The following is a 21,942-nucleotide window of genomic DNA, read 5'->3' on the forward strand; positions in this document are numbered from 1 at the left end:
TGCATGTCACCTACGATATTTGGCGACAAGCCGAGCGCCGTCTAAAAGCAATTTTGTATGCCTGCCAGTTCTGCGTCCGCTGGGAGATGTTAGGGTGGGAGCAGTCTACGGTTGGCGGGCTGGCACGTCTCCACTGTTGTGGGAACGGGGAAGCGCATTTTGTAAACATCACAACACCTTAGACTCTGAATCACTGTCAACGGAAAAACCTCATTAGCAAATCAATTCAGATTTGAACTGAACGCTGGAATGAAGTATGCTTAAAAGATCAAGGGGATTGTCTGTTGGATTTATAGTCATTCTAATGAGGCATTTTTGCGAACAGAAAATAGGCCACAAAATGATTCGGATCTTGTGCATTTCTTTACCGACATTTGCAGGGGTCTAAAATTGGCTAGGATTTTCGTTATGGAACCAGCTTTTTGCACTTCACCTTCACGACCACTATTTGCATTTACCACCTAAAAGCAACCAAATTATCTCTTGCATGGCTATCGGTGTGTGAATGTGTGTGTGTGTGTGTGTGAATGGGTAAGTGTGAAGCACATCGTTAAGCGCTTTTGGAGGTCTTCGGTGACTTGAAAACCGATATACAGACGCTGCCCTACTAACGAACGATTGTTCGTAAGTTGAATTTGTCCGTAAGTTGCTTAAGTGCTATAATTTGTATGTTTAAGGTTTATATAAGTATGTTTAAGGCTTGTTTAAGTAACCTGTATTGTTTTGTACTAAAAACATAAATGTTTCATAAAATAACATGCTCTATAAAGAAAAAGTTGAGTTTAACTTACTTTTGGAAGATGCGCTTTAAGAGTTAGGCGACTTCCACCTCCGTGGTAAAAAGTAGCCGAAAAAAAGCGTTTCTGACATTTTCTCAACCGCATCAAGCTTCCTTATTCCACTTTTGTTTTAAATGAAACAGCTCTACTCCTCTTTACACTTTACCAAATTGAATGGATGCAGGAGATATTCAATAATAAAAATGTCAAAGTTCTTAGCACGCTGGAGATAAGGTATAGAATGTTTACACACGAACTAGGAAGAGGAAGCAGATTTCTTCTTCAGGGTGGATGCTGGGTGACCTCTTACAGCGCCACGCGGCGGAAAGAAGCACGACACTACTGTCCTCTACTCGGAATAAGGTGCACACAATACAAAATCTAACTTAAAGCAATGTCCGTATATTTTTCAACATCTCGAAAAAATGCTCGTATCCACCGTTTTACGTAAGTCGAATTGTCAGAAGTAGGGGAGTGTCTGTATAAATGCAGACCATTTATATCTCGCATAGTTGTACACAATTAAAAGTATCCCAGGGGTAGTTGAAAGCACTTCAAGGTATACTAAATCATAAATCAGTATAAATCACAGTACTTGCTTCATTTTTACTGATACTGCAAGTAAATCTGATTGAAAAGTATTGATTTTTTTTCCGAATTTACTATATTCTCAACATAATCTACTAGGAAAAAAGGAACGTAATTAAAATGACCAACATTATCCGACAAGTTTGCATACTTGAAAGGTGGGGTGCGTTCTTTAAAGTGTCCTTAAAAAGTTTGACATTAAATATTTTAACCCCCCCCTCCAAGTGAGTTCAAAGAGCCTTTATATATTTTTTTCTTCACCACACCTATCTGCCTTTATACTTTTATCATCAGTATTCCGGCCACGCAGCTCATTATGCTGGAAGGAAAGAGGTGGGGTGAGGGAAGTGATTTCAGGTGGTTTTCTTCTTTTCCAGGATGAAAATGGTGAAAGTAAGAAAATGACTGTTTCTAATACAATCCAGATCGTGTATATTTTTGCCTTTTTATTCTGACAGTCTATTAAGTTTCACCTTGTTGATATCGATGACATTAATGACTGTTCTATTCTACTTAGCATCAAAATTGTATGTCCGAACAAAAAATGTTGTCCACAAATTTTGAAGTCATGTACTGCGAGTAGATCGACATTTGTAGCTCCATCCATAAAACATCAACGCTAGTTCAAGGGGTTACGCATCAACGGGTGAACCACGCACCCGGCATGTTACTTTGCAACCTTGGATGACGGCAGCCCGACTCTCGTCTGGTCACTAACGCGGCATCAAGGCAACCGAATTGAATTATGAGCCGGGGTTGGCGAGCTATCAATTTGCTTCACCGGGAGCTACCAGCGGGGCACACTCGCATTACATCCCCCGCCTGGCTCGCAAACACAACTTGCCGGCCTTACCTCTATCAGTGCAAATAGGAAACCATTGTGGCGAGTGTCAGCTGTAGATGAACAGATAGTGTATCGAGTTGGATATCATGTTCGTTTTTTTGTTTATCTTTGTAAAAGTTGTAAGCTGGAAGATATGGCTTTTTTCCAGATACCTTTAGTATTCTGTTAACATTTCCAAGGTATGCAGTTGCAAGCAGTTAATGTCACGAAAGGTCTGTGTTCACATTTTCGTTCCACCCCTCAGGTAATACAAGATTGCACATGGGTCTCCTGCTGTGTAATGATGTTGCTGGTTAGCATCATTTTCTTTCAACACCCTGTTGAGTTAAATTTGAGTAATTTATTTTTTAAAGCATGTGCGAAGACTCAACAATCGAGCACCCGATTGTGGCTTTTTTTCTTTTTACATGACATACCGTATGTACCTCGGGTGTGGATATCAGGCCAGAACCAGCCTCATTTAGGTATCGAGTACCACTGGAGGATAGAGGTACCAATATTTAAAGAAAATAACTGTAGTATTGTAAGTGTCTCCCTTATTTTAGGTGGCAGTACAGACGCTGCCCTACTTACGAGCGAGTTCCGGACGATGGTTATTAAATTAAGTTGCTTCAGTGCTATACTTTGTATGTTTAAGGTTTATAAGTATGTTTAAGGCTTGTATAAGTAACCTGCATTATTTTGTACTAAGAACTAAACATTTCATAAAATAATAAATAAAGTGAAGTTTAAATTACTTTTGGGAGATGAGCTTCAAGAGGTCGTCCTCCATGGTAGATAGTGGACGGAAAAAAAACTATTCAACAATTTTCTCAACCGCATCAAGCTTATATAAAAGAATTCATCTTGTGTGACAGCTTATGTGTTGACCACGTGATTACTTTAGTGTGCCTCGTTGAATGCCCCGAGTGCAAGAATGTCACGTGGTGGAGCAGATTACAGTTTTTGTATACATATATATGATATATGTATATATTTAAAAAAAACATTTAATAAGTGGAAAATCCTTTTAGCAAGACTCGGAAATGTACTCGAAAGATATGAAGATGATTATTGTGTGTTTGTGTGTTATGTACTTCCAGTTGTCCCACTCAATTTCTTGTCTCCAACTTACTGTCCATCCTCTGGGGTGTCCTTCCTCTCAACAGAACACGGTGAACTTTGTGGACGACAGTTTCCCCCCAGGACCCCGATCGGTTGGTTTCCCCGAGGGCGACAGCGTCCAACAACGAATCAAAAAGTGGCTCCGCCCCCACGAGATCAAATGCAGTAACTTCAAAGACCGAGGCGTCAAGTGGTCCGTTTTCCGCACGCCGCGACCTTCTGACATCCTCCAGGGGCTGCTGGGAAACTGCTGGTGAGCTGTCAGAATGCATCACGGGGAAGTAGGACGCTCCTCGGGCTATGTCGATTCAGTTCGGGGGGGAAGATGTTGGAAAACTTGTGATGCTTCTTTTCACTTGGAAAGCTTAATTTGTAAAGTCTATTTCGGCATCGTTTAGGGCATTGGTTCTCAACTGGTCTGACCCCAGGACCCACTGTTCCACCCTAATGACAAGAAGCGACCTAAATCAAGAAAGAAATTCCACTTCTGAAATGTATCAAAAAAAATTGAACAGGGCATTATTACCATTTACTATTAACGATTGTAACTGACCCTCTGTTTTTTTCTTTTTGTTGGCAGTATTTTGCCAAGGAATCCGGAATCGAGGAAATAATAATAATTCCAAAGCCTTAGTCCCATATCAACAAATTCATCAATCAAAATTTGTCTCCCTCCCACAGTTTCTTTAGATCGTTAAGGCTCATTTTGACCATCATTTTTGTCTTAAATATTGGTTTTAAAAGAAGGTGAGAGCAGAGGGTCTTTTTTTTAAATGTGACAAAATACTGCAGATGAGAAGGATATGGAAGCATTCACCTTCGATGCAGAGGGCGCTGGGCGAGAGCGAAAGGGTTTGTGTGCAGAGATCCACCTAATCCTACTGCTCACCTACTTAAATTGCTCTGGGCGCTTGGTTGTCGTTTTTGAGTGTTTACGGTTTGTTCTGTGGGTTTTCATCATAAAGTTTCTCTACAGTGAACATACATTGTTGACTGGGTTTCCAGTAAAAGGATTCCTTAAGTGACATATTGCCAAAACAGGGTCTGTTGGTGTCATGCAGCATCTGTAATCTGTAGTTGGACTCATCTAGGGCTGCAACAACAAATCGATAAAATCAATCAAAATTGATTTTTAAAAGCGTTGGCAACTAATTTCATCATTGATTCGTTGTGTGACACGATTTATGAGCCACTGAGCACATTCAATCAATGCAAATAAGCATTGTGACGTTGAGGCTTGTAGTCTGACAGATGGCCCCTCAAGACCGGTTTTAATAAAAGTGTCTTAGTTTTTTCGAAAATCCTTTGTTATTTGAACATTGTTTCATTAATAATTAAATTGGCATGAAACTGTCAACCACTATGTTAACAATTTTCAAGGGAACAGAATGTGCTGCGGAAATACAGAGAGAAAATAATCAGAAAATAAATGTAATTAAATAAATATAGTAAAATAAAAATTATAGAGATGTCATATTTATTTCATCACAAGAGGGAGATTCTTAAGCATAATATATATAATTTGTATATTCAAATATTTAACAAACAAAAAAACAAATTCATTGAAAAAAGTATGGAAAGTGGGTTTACATGTTTTATTTTATTGATAAAATATTTTGTTATACATTAAATGATACTCTTTTTTTGTTTTTATTTTGTATGATATGCACGAAAAATGCCTGGTTAAGGTGGGAAGAAAGACTAGCTTACATTTTTACAGGTGTATAGCATACATGTGTATATTTTTGACAAACTGTTTATTTTTTATTGTTTTTTTTGTAGAATATTATGTTGTTTTGTGGGCAGCACGGCAACGCAGTGGCTCACGCGTGTGCGACACAGTTCTGAGGTCATTACATCGAACCTCCTGTGTGGAGTTTGCATGTTCTCCCCGTTCTTGCGTGGGTTTCATCTGGGTACTCCGGTTTCCTCCCACATTCCAAAAACATGCATGTCAGGTTAATTGGCCGGTCCAAATTGTCCCTAGGTGTGAATGGGCAAGCGAATTGTCTGTCCCTTTGTGCCCTGTGACTGGCTGGCAACCTGTTCAGGGTGTCCCCTGCCCACTGCCCGGAGATAGCTGGGATGGGCTCCAGCACGCCCGCGACCCTACTGAGGATAAGGGGTCAGATATTGGATGGATGTTGTTTTGTGCACCGTTTTTTCAATATTTGAATTAAGAAGAGATGAAAATGTGTTTGAAAAAACAAATCAGAAAAAGCGATTGATCTAGAAAATAATCGACAGATTCATCAATTATTGAAATAATCGTTAGTTGCAACCCTAAACTCTTCTTTATGTATTCTTGACCGAATCCCACATTTTCTGCGTCGCTCCAGCTTCGCAGATACCAAATTGGAACGATACAGAGAACACTAGCTGATCCTAGACAGATGTACTCATGAAAAGAGCTGTATCTGGCCTAAGGCTAATATGTTCCCAATTCCTTGTTTTAGGTAATAATATGAAATAATAATTTTGGTTGTATTTCCCATTCATATAAATGTGCAAGTTATCATAGCCGCAGGCGAGGATGAATCTTGAAAGATCATTTCTCGACAAAGGTAACACAACTCACTCTGTTCAATGGTCTGTAAAAGACAAAAGGACTTGAGTCGATGTTTTTATCCGTGAAACAATTTTCATCCTTGAAAACAGAGCAGAGGCAGACGGTGACTAAGACGTGGTAACATGATAACAAAAGGCACAAAGGACGAAGAAAATAAAAGGGGATCATGGTTTAAAGATGAACACTGGAAAGTAATTTGCAGAGGTCCGGACATGTGCTTTATCTTTATCTTTCTGTCCTTGTTTTGTGTCCTTTGGGGTCCGCACGTATGTCCCCTGCACACAACAAAGTCATGTCCCTTCACAAAGTTGTCCGGAAACAAATTTTCATCAGCGGCGCTCACAGCTTATCAAAAATAACCGTCCCTAGGGCCAAATCCTCTCACTCTCAACAGGATGTAACCTAAATTCTTGCTCACTCTCATGCACACACACCCAAATGTGCATGCACACACAAAACACATGCGGGTTTGTCCTAATAAACCAGCAAATAACCAAGCACCCGCCAGCCAACCGACAGGGATAGAGTAGAAATGTGCCAACCACATGTCAATGCTTATAGATGTGGACAGAATACTAAGTAGTTTGTTTATTTGTGTTTGCTTTTTTCATGTCATGCAATACTACCAAACAATTTTTAACAATTAAAATGTGAAAAGCCTAACTGCCCCCAATTCAAGTCTAGTATGTACAGTAGATCCCTCGTTTTTTAATGGAGACCAGAACCACCCGTGAAAAGGGAAAATTTGGGAATTAGCATCGCACCAAGGGGGCTAAACTTCCCTGGAGATGACGTCATCACCAACTGAGGTTATACCACTGTAATGAAATAACAATTATACATAACCAAATAATAAGACACAGCATATAATTGCAGTTGAATGACTGGTTTGATTGTCGTTATACAAAAGTAAAGAGAAATTGGAGGGTTCCTCCTTTTCAGTTCTTGAAAGCGCTAGCACCATGTGTCCTCGAATTGAGCTAGATCCCAGCAATGATGAAAATGAAACCGTCCCAAATGAAGGGGTTTCCCACAAGTTGTAGCTCCAGGTCATCCGTTTCATGGCTAATGGACCTGCTGTTGGCAAGATACAGGGTCCGCAGTAGTGGTTTAGGGAAGTTGTTAACTTAGCTCTAGTTGAAGGCCTGACCAACTGCCCCAGTAGCTTTTGGAACCTGATAATAATCCACGGAGCACCTGCCAATGATCACCATTTCGTTGTTCTTGTCTTACTTTCCTCATCATTTCTTTCTACACCCGAAGCATCTTTTCCTATGCTCCTTTTTTCCAGCCAGGAAAATATCCTGTTCTCAAATGCCATGAACTGGCTCTGTGAAAATTTCAGTTGTCGTATTCCGTGTCAAAATATAGAGAGGCCTAATTTTTTTCAATAGCCGCAAATTAACTTCCATTTCTATTCCATTGTGATTAGTGTATGTCCCCCCCCCTCTTAATTCAGAGAGCAAATTATAATCCGAAGAGATTCATAATCTGGAACATATGTTAGGCTCTAAATAGGCGCAGCCTGAAATCCTTTACTGAATTCAGACTCAAAGGGAATCTATTTGAATCACATCTTCACATATGTATTCTTAATTATTTTGGTGATCTAAATACAATTTTGGGCATTAATTTGTATACTGATAAAGATATTTAATATATGGGCCATTAAATCTTAAAGGGACATTGTGTAATATCTGAATCCTAGATGTAGTTGTATTGTGCAATGCTACAAAGCACAAGGAAGAAAACAAACTACGAAGACTCAGTGTGACCAAGCCACTTACTTTTCTCGTTTTTTTTTGTTTTTTTTTTTTTTGCCCAGCCTTTTACAAAGTTTTTGGTTTAAGGCGTTACCCGAGCAACAAGATGGTGGTCAATCATGTCAGCTCCCTTGTGGTGAGCCTAATGTTATGTAAAATAAATACAAATATATCAAGTATTTAGCAAGTATTGAAAAAATACTTTTGTATATAGAATAGAATAGAATATACCTTTATTGTCATTGTTACAAAATGGGTTAACATATTGTGACAACGAAATTGGGCATGACACTCCAGTTCACACATTCACAGTGAGGTACAAAACCCAAGAAGATAAAGGAACAGAAGATAAGGTTATAAAACAAGGAGGATAAGGTTATAGTTATAATTTACACAAAATTTACACACGAAATGTCGGCATGTAGGATGTTACATACAGTTTGGTATCGTAGAGTTTGTGCAATATGCATTTGGTGCAAAAATGGTCATCATAGTGCAAAAAAAGATAGTCAACGTTGTGCAAGGTGAGCAGTAAACATAGTGCAGTCAACATTGTGCGAGAAACATAGACATGAGTACCATTTACGTTCGTGTTTTTGCAAGAGTTTTTCAGTTTTTTGTGCGGTGTGTGTTTAGGGTGGTAATGGCTCTGGGGAAGAAACTGTCTCTGAGTCTGTTTGTTTTTGTTTTGTGCGACCTGTAGCGCTTGCCGAAAGGCAGCAGGTCGAAGAGGTGGTGGCCGGGGTGAGAAATTTCCTTGATGATGTTTTCTGCTCTGCTGAGGTAGCGAGAGCAGGCAATGTCCTCCAGACTGGGCAGAGAGCAACCGACGATTTTCTGGGCTGTTTTGATGACCCACTGGAGCGTTTTCCTGTCTGCTGCTGTGCACCCAGCATACCACACCGTAATGCAGTACGTCAGAATGCTCTCTACTGTGGCTTTGTAAAAGGACACCTGCAGCTGCTGTTTTAGATGTTTTTTCCTGAGCACTCTCAGGAAATGCAGTCGCTGCTGGGCCTTCCCTACCACCGCTCTGGTGTTTGCAGACCAGGAGAGGTCGTCGGAGATGTGCACACCCAGAAATTTGAAGGAGTGGACTCTCTCTACACAGTCTCCTTTTATGATGAGTGGTGCTGGATTCCTGCCATTCCTTCTGAAGTCCAGATATGATAGTTCATGCATGTTCCCTTATAATTCAAATCATAATTTTTAATGAATGATGCGTTAAATAATATACAATATCACTTTAATAAGATGGTGAAAAAATAAATCAAATATACATCGTAAAACTGTCCTGAAAACGTGTGTTTGGGGATGTGGCTAAACATTTAGGCTATCAATGACATTTTGAATGATTACCCAAATAATTGGTCGAAATTTTAGACTTTCTGTTCTAGATTGCAAATGAGGGAGCTCTTTTTTTAGCTTAACCTTGTTATGCCTCCAAATGCTTAGTAACAAAACCCTTATTATGAAATTGAAATATGATTCAAAAGCAAAATGGCCCAGTGATTTACCTTGCCGATCGGAGATTGGGTTGGGCTGCTTGGAGTGGTCTGTGGTCAGGAGCTGATGTACCAAATTTGGCTGCTAGAGGACGTTCTAGACCCCATGGAAGCCGAACAATCGAAAGCGGATGTTTATTGATTTTGTTGGTATTTGCTTTGACATGAGACCTAGCTAAAGACGTGTAGGCCAAAAGTTAAACTATGTAAATTTGCACAAAAATCGGTCCAGCTGTTTCGAAACCCATAAGTCATAAACACACACAGACACACACAAATCGGGACTTCCAAAGTAGATCAGATTTGGATTACATGATTCATGTTTTTTCTTTCGATACTATGCTAATACATTCTGCATTATTTCCTTTTCTGCAGGTTCCTCAGTGCCTTGGCAGTATTAGCCGAGCGTCCCGAACTTGTTGAGAGAGTGATGATCACCAGAACTATTTGCACAGAGGGAGCCTACCAAGTCCGCTTATGCAAAGACGGGACTTGGACAACGGTGCTAGTGGACGACATGTTGCCCTGCGACGATTACGGATTCCTCCTCTTTTCCCAGGTTAGTCCTTTTTTGGGAAACTTAGTACTTTGTACTGGAGACTGTCGATAGCTGGCACAAGTAACCATATACGAAGATATGCAGAGTTGCATCGAGTTGATGATGGTATTCTAGTGTTTATCCTATTCAACCCCATAGAAGCTGTGAAAGATAGAACTACCGTTAATTCCGGACTATAAGCCGCTACTTTTTTCCCTAACTTTCAACCCTGCGGCTTATTCAGTGATGCGGCCAATTTATGTCATTTTTCTAACGGCCGCCAGCGGCGCTCAGTGTTGCTACCATTAACTGCCCTGTCAAAGCTATATTATTATTATTAAAGCTTTAAAAACTCTCTCAGTATACGGTCTTTCTTTGTAAATATGTGTAACCTATGTATAAAATGTATTTGCAACTGTATATTTTTGTAATCTATTTATTTGTATTTATTTTAGACACTTATTCTGATATGTTTTGCACGTGTGAACGAAAAATGAGGGGCGGAACAAACGCGGGGTGCCGAGTTTAAGTGGGGACCGCTGAAGGTGAGGGACAGACAAGGAAAGAAGACGGGATAAATAGTTGGTTAAAGTAAAAGGAGTTGCGGGAGTAAATGTGTTCATCTGATATATTTTTCTCACCCTTACCTTTGGAAATATACACTTTTTTTCCTTGGATTACTTTCAACGGGACCCAGACTCTGCAGGTCTGCATCAAACCTTAAGTACCAGTATCATTTTCCGTTCATTTTGCCCGATGTGATTTTTGGACTTTGGACTTTAATGAAGGACATTTAGTTTCAATTGCGGGACTTGCAGTCGGGTTTGGCTTAATTTTGTGTTTGTGTTTAAATGTGGGCGCATGCGGCTTATATACAGGTGCGGCTTGTGTATGTACAAAATCGGTTTACCTCTTAAAATGTGGTGGGTGCGGCTTATAATCAGGTGCGCTCTATAGTCCGGAATTTACGGTATAAAGGAATGCAGGGTGTTCTCCTTCTGAGGTTTTTTTGTTGTTGCCGGAACTGGTACAGATTGTGACCCTATAGGCAGCCAAACTTGAATGTGACTGTTCATGTACCATCACACTGTGAGTAGCATTGATTATTTGTTTAGGACTAACAAAAAGAAAAAGTAACAGCTCGGAAAAAATAAACACAATGAGATTTTTTTTTAAAGGAATTTAAAAAAAAAAAATTTGAAAAAAAACACAGAATAAAAAGTTTGTGTTGCATTCAAATAATTTCCAATTATATCAAGTGATTCTTGTTGCCAACATTGTACTTCCACAAAAAAATGTGATTAAGTAGAGTTCTGTATCTTACAACCGACTCAATAAGCCCCCAAAAATGTTAATATTATGCGACAAAATATATCAGGAAATAAAAAGAAATGGATATCTTGTGAAAGAATTGTAAGAACAAACGGCGTTTGTAGGCCGTACAACCTTTGCAATAGTACATGAGTCGATTCATTCAAAAGAGAAAAATAATTTTGCATTGCCGGAAACTCAGCAAAATGTTATGTGATAAGTCTTGGACATGTTTGATAATGACTTGGTTGCCACACTTGGGATTGCTGTTGCTCACTGTTGTTTCAAGCGTTGCTCACCGACCTTTTGTGAACGCTCAGACCCGTGGAAAATTAGAGGGAACATTGACGCAGTGTTAAACATATTTTTAAGGCTTACTGGAAAAACAACATCATTTTTTGAAACATTACTCTATTATTTTACATCCCGGAGTAAAAAGGGAACTCGGCTGGCTATCAGCACCTCAAGCTCAGAGTCTAACCACAGCATCCTTGTTCTGACACTTTTGTGTCGGTTTCAGGCTCAAAGGAAGCAGTTGTGGGTGGCGCTAATCGAAAAGGCCCTGGCCAAACTCCACGGCTCCTACTTCGCCCTGCAGGCAGGACGTGCCATCGAGGGCTTGGCTACGCTCACCGGCGCTCCGTGCGATTCCCTCATGCTGCAGGTCAGCTCCACCAATCCACGGGAGGAGCCCATCGACACTGATCTGATCTGGGCTAAGATGCTCAGCTCCAAGGAAGCAGGGTAAAATCACATCATTCTATCTTTGTGTACCCCTTAAATCGGTTGTTACCAACCGTTTTGAGGCTAGGAACTACTTTTTTGTGACTTATTAAGACGGGTGGTCAGCAACAGGCATCTCTTTGGCGCTCTCTAGTGGCTCCCTGGCACTTTTTCAGAAATGATTGATAATGGAAAATTATATTGTTTCGGTTGGAGGACAAATATGACACAAACATTCTTAACGTTTTCAATTAATATAAATACATATAGTATACAGTATGTGTTTTCTTCCTTATTAGGCTTATATAAAGCTTTTAAGCTCAAACAAACTCATTAAGTTATAACGATAGGGTGAAAATAGGCTCAGTCAACCACTTCAACATCTACCTTGTATAAGGGCTCTGAGTTATTTACAAAAATAAATTATGGGGGGATTATTTGGTAAGAATTGATCTTGAATATAAAAACACAGATCATGTTAATGATTTCTTGTGTGAGTTAGAAATCAAATGTTTTCAACCTTAAGGATAACTGACCCACAGAAAATTTGAAAAACACCTACATTTTGTTTGATAATACAATTGACGTAACCATTTTTTCTCTGATAATAATTTACAAATGATTCAGGTACATTTTACTATATTGTACAGCGCTGTTATTTCATTGACAAGGAATGCACCTATCCAGTATTTTCCTATTTATAATAAACAACCACTTTTAGATCATTAATAAAATCATATGTTCTTGACAATTCAACACAGAGAAGTTACTGATGCTAATATATTTAATCACCGCTATTGCTAGTGATAATTTCTGCCAATTTAGCTCTAATGATAGCGATCACACTGTTGATTTTAACACTCAATCGGCTAGCGATTGTGTTAGCACAAATGTGCACTAAATCTACTCCAAAAATGTAGCAGAAACCTAAAAACATTATCTAATGTCAAGGCCCGATGGTACTATGAATCGCTGCCATTGCAAAGTAAGTTTAGTCGGGCTTAAAAAAATCCAGCCCGACCCAGCCTGCATGGATAAAAGCCCTGAACCAGCCCCAGCCCAACCAATTAACTTGATTTGAGGGACTGAATCTGGAGCAAACCCGAATGTTCCTATTTTTTTGTGAGGACTCGGGAGGAAGCAGGGTCCAACAAGTACCCACGAGCGCACGCACTGACAAGCGTGTTTCTTGCACTAAGTGGATTCTCCACAAAGAAACAATTGCATAAAACAATGATGAGTAGATAATTATTTTTTTTCAAAAGTCAGTGAGAGAGAAGCCCGGCCCAAACCTAAACATAATGATTGATATTTCAAGCCTTTTAAGGGTGATTCTGACCACCCCCTACTGCTCGCACGCTTACCAGTGTCCGACAGTACCGACGAGCGCACGGACTGATGAGCGTGTTTGCTGCACTAAGTGGATACTCCACAACCAAACGATTACTTAGAACAATGATGAGTAGATAATTATTTAAAAACATAAAAAAAGTCAGTGAGAGAGAAGCCCAGCCCAAACCTCAACATAATGATTGACATTTTAAGCCTGACCCGACCTGAATTTCGGGACGGGCTAAGGAACGGGACCAAGATCTCACTACTACGTCAAATGTTTTTAAATGAATTGGTGTGAAAGTCAGTGCTGTAGAGTCAGGACAGAAAAAGCTTTCTTTTATTATCACTTTAATATGCAAAAACTCCAGATAAACTAGAGGAGCCCTCAGAGTGGCCTAGTCATCTGTAGCCAGCCTGGTGCCCATCTGTCAGGCAAGCCGCAGTATGTTTTAATAAATCAAAGCGGACCAGCCGGGAGGAGAGTGCGCTTTTCTGGCCAAGCGGATCAGGTTATCAACAAAGTGGTGGAGTTTTTTTTTTGCTGTTTGATTTCTCACAAAATACAATGATTAACACCAGATTTCTTTTCGTTTCTCGTAATACAGATAAGTAGGTTTTGCGTGCCAAGGCATAGGAAAGTCTCACTGGTGTCTTGGTGCAGGTTTCTAATGGGAGCATCGTGCGGAGGAGGCAACATGAAGGTCGACGATGCCGTCTACGAGTCGTTGGGTCTGAGGCCTCGCCACGCGTATTCCATCTTGGATGTCCGAGATGTACAAGGATATAGGTATTACCTTTGAATAATTCATGATTCACCAAAGTATTTTGATAATGGATACTTTTACAACAGAGAACCAAAATAATAAATGAATATATGCCATATTGCCCGCACTATAAGCAAGGGTCTATTCAGGTGCATTGATTGGTTTGAAAAGTGCTTGAATTTTTTGGTAAAGTGCTTGTCAATGCGTGAAATTGTTGCCATGTTTCTCCGCAGTCTGCCTTGATACACCTAGCATAAAACGAAGAAAAACAGAACAAGTCTGCTTATAAATACCGCTGACACAACTGCTCTGGTGGCTTTAATTAGATTTACATTTCTTCCCTCATCATTAACTGCAGCTGGCATTAGTTTGTAAAGCACTTTCCTATAATGCATCATCGTCCCCTAGGGGCCATGCCCAAGAGGTGCATGCTACACCTAAGGAGCGCACTTTGAATTGTGTATTAATTAGTCAAGGAGTTGCACATATCAAGTATGCAAAAAATTATAGTACCTTTTTCTGGTGGTAAATTTTAATGGGAAGAGCTTCCTGTAACTGAAAATGTAAGTTGCATATTACTGTCATTTTACCATGCACCTATATGGAGAGAGATTTGTGGCGGCAGTAAACTCATGAGGTTAAGCGCTCGTCTTGGGATCAAGAGATCACAGGTTTGATTCCCGGCTCTTCCGTGGTCGAAGTGTCTTATGGCAAGACACTGAATCCCTAATGCCACCGAGAGCTGTGTGTGTGTGTGTGTGTGTGTGTGTGTGTGTGTGTGTGTGTGTGTGTGTGTGTGTGTGTGTGTGTGTGTGTGTGTGTGTGTGTGTGTGTGTGTGTGTGTGTGTGTGTGTGTGTGTGTGTGTGTGTGTGTGTGTGTGTGTGTGAATGGGTAAGTGTGAAGGTAAAAAACGATTTCCTCAAAATTTAAAGATTGAAAACTGCATATGTAAACCACAGATATATTTGTGGCTCTGCAAAATACATGATTAACACCAGATTTCTTATTTAATTAGCACTTGGCAAATTGGCTTTGAACGTCCTTAAAAAGTGCTTGAATTTGGCAAGGAAACCCTGTACAGACGCTGCCCTACTTACGAACGAGATTACGGACGATCGTTAGTAAGTTGAATTTGTCCGTAAGTTTTTTCAGTGCTATATTTTGTATGTTTAAGGTTTATATAAGTATGTTTAAGGCTTGTGTATGTAACCTGTATTGTTTTTTACAAAAAAAAAAAACATTTCATAAAATAATATGTCCTATAAAGATAAAAATAGTGAAGTTTAACTTACTTTTGGAAGATGAGCTTCAAGAGTTCCTCCTTCGTGGTAGAAAGTGGCTGAAAAAAAGCGTTTCGACCATTTTCTCAACAGCATCAAGCTTTCTTATTCTACTTTCATTTCAAAAGAAACGGCTCGCCTTTTCTTTACACTTTACGCCAACCAAATTGAATAGATGCACAAGATATTAAACAATAAAAATGTCAAAGTTAGAGCGCTGGAGATGGTATAAACATAGACAGTATAGAATGTTTATGCACAAACTCGGGAGAGGAAGCGGATTTCTTCTTCAGGGTGGATGCTGGGGGACCTCTCACTGCACCGTACGCCGATAGCGGCGGAAAGAACCTCTACAGTATTGTCCTGTACTCGGAAAAAAGGTGCACTAAATTCAAAATCTAACATACAGCAATATCCGGATATTTTTCGACATCCCGAAAAAAAATTGTTCGTATCTACTGTTTTTCGTAACTCGAATGGTCATAAGTAGGGGAGCGCCTGTATATGGAATTTTCCGTACTTTCTTGTCCTTAAAGTCACAAAAAATTCCCCCAAATTGATGTTTTTCTCCACTTATGAAATGCATGGAGCGCTGAGTGCTCTCATTCCCTTCTCATCAATGCGCAAAGTTCAAAGAGATCGAAATGAATCATACCGTGAATTTTGTTTGCTCGAGCTTTGTACAAATTGTTGAAATGATTTTTAGCAATAAAGGTATACCATCTAATCTTTGCCTTGTGTTTATCACATGTGAATTATTTATCATAATATCTAGTTTTTAGTCTTGTTTCAAAATGGATCAAAGAGGTCTTTTTGTGAATGCGCTCTTCATGTGGCGAGTGAAGGAGGAAGGGCTCGGTACAAATAGAGAGCAGGTGCACCTTTTACTGCAACGTGGTCCTTTTGATCGGGTGTCACGGCGATAACACAATACCGGCTTCTTCAACCCGCGAGAGTAAGTCGAGAGTTGCTTTTAAAAAAAAAATGTCTCAGATGTCATTTTCTCAAGAGGCACACTTTAATTTCCTGCCATAAAGCGAGCGGAGTGGGGGCACTTGATCTAAAATGGCATCAAGCCCCCTTCCGCGCAAAGCCACAGGACATGAAAAGCGGATTTCAGAACGGCTACTCAACTGACTGTTTTTCGGGACAGCCGGGGATGTGAGTTTCTATTATATTTTGGAGTAGCGTTCTGATCGGGTCTAAAAATATCCAGCCCGCGGATATTAAGATCCTACCCAACATTCATATTGTATTTTTGAAGGCCAAGCCAGGCTGGGTTTCTCTCTCGCTGACTTTTTTTTTTTTTTTAAATCCACCCGTCACTCATCTTTATTTTCCTTGTGTCATTCTGATTTATTTTTTTAAATAATTGTAATTATTATTTTTCTTAGTTACATTTCTCTGTTTTCTTCCTAAGATAACTAATATTTAAAATACATTAAAATTTGATTTGATATATATATATATATATATATATATATATATATATCCTTATTTTTTCCATTTTCTTCTTATTTTGGTTTAAAGTAAAACTATTAAACAATAAAATGTATTGCAATTTTAATAATTTTTCTTATTTAAATGTTCCCATTTTGGGCCAATTTGTAGTAGACAATTAATCCTTCAAATGTATTATTATTATTATTATGTCTTATTTTAGTTTTTCATTTGTCCTATTTTTGCAATATAGTAAGACAAGCAATCCCTAAAATGTATGACCATTTTAATAATAGTTTGATGTTTTAGTCTTTCCATCTTCTTCTTATTTTGTATAGTAATACTTAAACAATACTTAAAATAAATATTTAAATAATAATTAATTTATTTTTTATTCATTTTCCTGTTATCAATTAAATCATCCTTACGAATTAAATATTAATTTACATATATTTTAACATAAAAAATGACAAAAATAATCCTTAAAATTCAACTTGGGGGATAACTTAATTATACAATCTATAAAACTATATCATATACTAGTTATTTGTTTTAAAAAAATAACTAAATATATTACTAAGGTTTTAAAAAACATATAATATCATAATAAAATAAATGTAAAAATATTTACGGTGTACCAAATATCAGAAAACTAGATGTTCACTACACAAACTGTAGAGCAGGGGTCTCAAACTCAATTGAGTCGGGGGCCCCTGAAGCTAGAAGTGAGGTTGGGTCAAATGGGCGTTTCCACAAAAAACAGCGCTGATAAAGATATTTCGCTGTTCTTAAAGGGACAGTGTTTTATATTTGTCTACTAAATGTATAGTGCCACCAAACATGAGTCCAAAGAAGACAACGAACTACGGAGACTGAAAGTGATCAAAAAGCACCCCATTTGCAGAGAAAGACAAAAAGAAGGGATTTAAAGGAATAAAAATTAGGGAAGAAGGAAAAAAACAAGGAGGCCAAATAGGAAAAGAAAAAAGAAAAGTAGGAAAAGCCCCCCCAAAAAAGGAAAATGGAGTAAAGGAAATAAAGAAGATCGGAAACTGTCTTTTTTTTCTTTTCATATTTTCATTTATTCTTTCCCTTATTTTCATTTTCCGTTTCTTATTCCTTTCCTTTCCAAAGTAATAAGGTGCATTTTTGTCACTTTAAGTCTCCTTCCGTTGTGCTTTTAGCACTTGGATTTCAGTGACCAACAGAATACAGCAACATTGAATAGGCAAATAATACTCACTCAAACTTTTATCTCGGGGGCCACAAATTTGAGACCCCTGCTGTAGAGGAACTGCATCTAAATTCATATACATGAAAATAAATTACACGGCATCCTGTTGAGTCATTCTAGTCAAGAAATAAGCCACAACAACAAAATGTACATATTGTGCAGGTATATGTATATCTTTGGTTTCATTGCACAAGGCAAATGAACTGTACCAATAAAGCATACAAGTTCATGTGTGCAGTCCATTCTAATCGTAATTCATTTGATATTTAACCTTTTTCCAATTGCTGCCTTCAGGTTGCTACGCCTCCGCAACCCATGGGGTCGATTCTCCTGGAACGGAAGCTGGTCGGACGAGTGGACGGACTGGCCTCAGCATCTTCGTCACGAGTTGATGGCGCACGGGAGCAGCGAAGGGGTCTTCTGGATGGAGTACACGGATTTCATCAAGTAAGAAACAAAAGTATTAGAGCGCTTTATAAATGTTGAGGTTTCCGGTGTTTGTACTTCACCTGAGCGTTTTTTTTGTTCTGACATCAAAGGATATCAATAAGAATGCCCCATTGGCTAATTGCTTTTGGTGTTTTAAGAGGTTTGGTTTTTGTTGTAAAATGAATGCTTCAAATTATCGACTTTCAGCCATATCAGCTATTTTGCTCACACTGCAATGAAAAATCAGAATATTTTGCCCTATCTAAAGAAGCGTACATCATTTTTTTCAGTTTAAGTATTAGTTGCCTTATTTTACAATGAAAAATAAATATTTTGCAGAAAGTATTGCCACAATGGGAGAGACAAAATCCTTGGGTTATTAACAGAAATAGAGAATTATTTTCTTTTTTTTTTTTACTTTGAGTGTAAATGATTGAAATGATGCTTAAAATAAGAAAAAAAATCTTATTATCAGGATTCTTTATTTTTTTCAGTGCACCAAGTTATTTAGGAATTATGGTAATATTTTTATTAAAATATGTATTTTTGGCTATGGTCTTTAAGAATGCACTTACAACAATGTGCTTACTTTTTTATTGCTTGATCATACTTACACTGATGAGTGTTAAAAAAGGACTATGTATCCACCGCTTATGGTGTTCCACAGGGTTCAATGCTAGAGCCTCTAGTGTTTTTCTTTTTTTTTTTATCTGCCTTGTGCAAAAGTAAGAGAACACTTTCTCAAGCTATTGCATAGAAATAAATTTGCTAGAGCTAATTCTGTGTTACTTACACTGACATGCTGTGAGGTTCGTGTTTGGTGAGGCACTGTCAGATATATAAACATAGGAATCTACAAGTTTTTCATCATTTGATTGGAAGAGCAATAAAGCAATACAGAAGCAGCCCTACTTCGTAAATTGAATTTGTTTGTAATTTGCTTCACTGCTATATTTTGTATGGAATGTGTTGTTTAAGGTTTATATAAGTATGTTTAAGGCTTGTATAAGTAACCTTTATTGTTTAGTACTAAAAAAATAAACATTTGATAAAATAATAAGCTCTGTAAAGATAAATAAAGTTGAGTTTAACTTACTTTTGGAAGATGCGCTTCAAGAGGTCCTCCTCCGTGGTAAAAAATGGCCGAAAAAAAGCGTTCAGACCATCTCTCAACCACATCAAGCTTTCTTACTCCACTTTTTTTTCAAAAGAAACGGCTCGCTTCTCCTTTACACTTTACACCAACCATATTGAATGGGCCCACGAGATATTAAACAATGAAAATGTCAGAAGTACGGTGGAGATACAGTATAGAAATACACACGAACTAGGAAGAGGAAGCGCATTTCTTCTTCGGGATGGATGCTGGGTGACCTCTCACAGCGCCACACGTGGTAGAAAGAAGCACTACAGTAATGTCATGTACTCTGAAAAAAGTGCACACAATACAAAATCTAACTTACAGCAATATCAGGATATTTTTCGACATCCTGGAAAAAAAATGTTCGTATCTACCGTTTTTCGTAACTGTTCATAAGAAGGGGAGCGTCCGTATATAAACTGTAGCATTGAAAAAAAAATTGTCTTTCCTTGCCTTATAAATGAAGTCTATGTGCTATTTTTTTAATAAAAAGTGTCAATAGATAGGTAATCCCCCATTGTGGGCGAAAAAAAGTCCATGCAATGAGAAAAAAATGATTCGATGGCTTGACTTGCTGTTGTTTTGGTAATCACATATTTTATCATTTGGGGCTGAGGTGTTGAGCAAATCATAATCCTTGGTCTCACTATCGCCCTCTCCCATGAGGCAAGAGAATTGTGTGCTTTACTCTGCATATTCAGTCGCTCGGCCCAGTGATACGTTACATACTAATTTTATCTCTAATATTTACAATATAATGCAAAATTGCATTGATTTTGAAAAAAAAAATCAAAATATTAAGTTAAATGATAAAAAACGTTAAAGCTAATCAATAATGAAATTTAATATATTTTATATATATTTGTACATGATTACAGGTGAGGCACGGGCTCACCCGCCTCCCCTGGTCACTTCTTACTGTAAAGTATTCTCTACTCCACTGAGTGCTGTTCTGATTCTCCAATTCCATCCCAATCTATTTGAAACAATCCTCAATCGCTTTCGTCTACTCTTCATCATCCCCAGTGGCCCGCGGGAGTCATTACATCTCGGTCTCATAACGGGATGTTTTGTCAGCACCGGAGTTATCCCGACCTCACGCTGCGGTGTTTGCACTCTGCACCGCAGTCAATCAGCGGCGCGACAAGGGCGCTGAAATTTTGACGCTTATCGAATGAGTGTCGCCGCGGCTGCCAAACACGCACTCTGTCTCCGTTCCAGGCACGCAGCTGCTAGTAAATGTAAAATGCTTGAAAAAATGGGGGGAGGCTTCACACCAGGGAGGGGGGGAGACCTACTGTATTTATTCGTGTTTAACACACTTGAGTATAACGCACAGCCCTAATTGTATATTAAAAGTCGGTATGCAATTTGATTTCACTCTGTTTTGTAAGTATTGTGAGTTGAGTTAAGATCTTGGACCCGGGAACAGTGTTCCCTCTAAGCTGTGCGCGTGCGCAATTGCGCACTGCTCGCACATTCTCAGCGCACAAGAAAATCTAGCCAGCGCACAAAAATCAGGGCTCAAAATTACTAATTAAGAAGCGATTTAAGTCAAAGTTACAGTGCATGAAGGTAAAAATACGCGGGTTCCCCTGACGTTGTGTCCTAAATGCGGTATTTTGAAGTCGAGTCAAAGTAGAACTATGTTGAGTAACGTTAGTAGAGTTTGTCGAGAACCGGCTTCTTCGGCTCGGCTCACTAAAAGGAACCGGCTCTTTCGGGTCCTAAACAGCTCTTCGGGTTGTTTTTGCTTCTTTAATCCCAACATGACCAAATATTATGTAAAATTATGCACAAAATGACTTAAAGGAAGGGGGGAATAGAACAAAATAGAAAGAAATACCAAAATGAAAAAGTAGTGAAAAGCTGAGAAAAAAAGAAACAAAAGGAAGAGAAAAAAAGAAGGAAACATTTAGGAAAAAAAGCCAGAAAAAAAGAAAAGAAAGAAATGTAGGAAAAAAGTAAATAGAGAACAAAAAGAAAAAAGTAACTCTCTCTCTCTCTCTCTCGCTCTTCTTTAGTCTCACCCCTTCCTATCAACCTTTATACTCATTTGAACAATAGCATACGGCTTAGTGAAGCGGCTTTCCATAGTATTTTATTTTTAACCAACATACAACATAGTATGCCCTTTGTTTATTCAAAATCCTGTTAAGTGGAGCAGACATGCTGAGTGCTAGACAAAACCTAGTTTTATTACGAAAATAAAAGATTAAAATGACCAATTTTAAAGAATACTCTAGTATTATTCCGGTGGATATTATATTCTATTCTAACACAGCAAACACTGCAAAGATAGGAAAACAAGCACAGGAAAGATGCGCAGAAGTAGTTGAAACGTGATATTTATTCAACACGTTTTTACAGGATTGGAAAATGTTAAAAGCGTTTCTGTCTTGTCTCTCTTACTACAGAAACTATGGTAAAATGAAAATGTATTTCACTCGCCTATCTTTTTCGATGTGTAATTGTTTTTGAAAAAGCGCCAGGGAGACACTCCACAGCGCTAAAGGGCCATGGGTTGCTGACCCTCGGTCTATTCACGTGTGTAAGTTTGTGTTTGGGTCTGTTATTCATGTGTCTCCCGACTA

General features: G+C 38.6%; 1 protein-coding gene across 4 annotated transcripts in view; it reads left to right on the plus strand.

Annotated features, from left to right (window-relative positions):
- Window positions 1-21,942, plus strand: part of capn15 (calpain 15) — a 69,900-nt gene that overhangs the window by 36,513 nt on the left and 11,445 nt on the right. For all 4 annotated transcript variants that reach the window (XM_088323793.1, XM_088323795.1, XM_088323794.1 and 1 more), the window contains exons 3-7: window positions 3,360-3,568; window positions 9,528-9,711; window positions 11,522-11,745; window positions 13,721-13,846; window positions 18,073-18,225. In XM_088323793.1, coding sequence (XP_088179919.1) covers window positions 3,360-3,568; window positions 9,528-9,711; window positions 11,522-11,745; window positions 13,721-13,846; window positions 18,073-18,225 — 896 coding nt within the window. The remainder of the gene's footprint in view (window positions 1-3,359; window positions 3,569-9,527; window positions 9,712-11,521; window positions 11,746-13,720; window positions 13,847-18,072; window positions 18,226-21,942) is intronic.

This window comes from Urocampus carinirostris, chromosome 19, assembly GCF_059441175.1.
Source record: "Urocampus carinirostris isolate Australia breed hairy pipefish chromosome 19, RoL_Ucar_1.0, whole genome shotgun sequence".
Lineage (NCBI taxonomy): Eukaryota > Metazoa > Chordata > Actinopteri > Syngnathiformes > Syngnathidae > Urocampus > Urocampus carinirostris.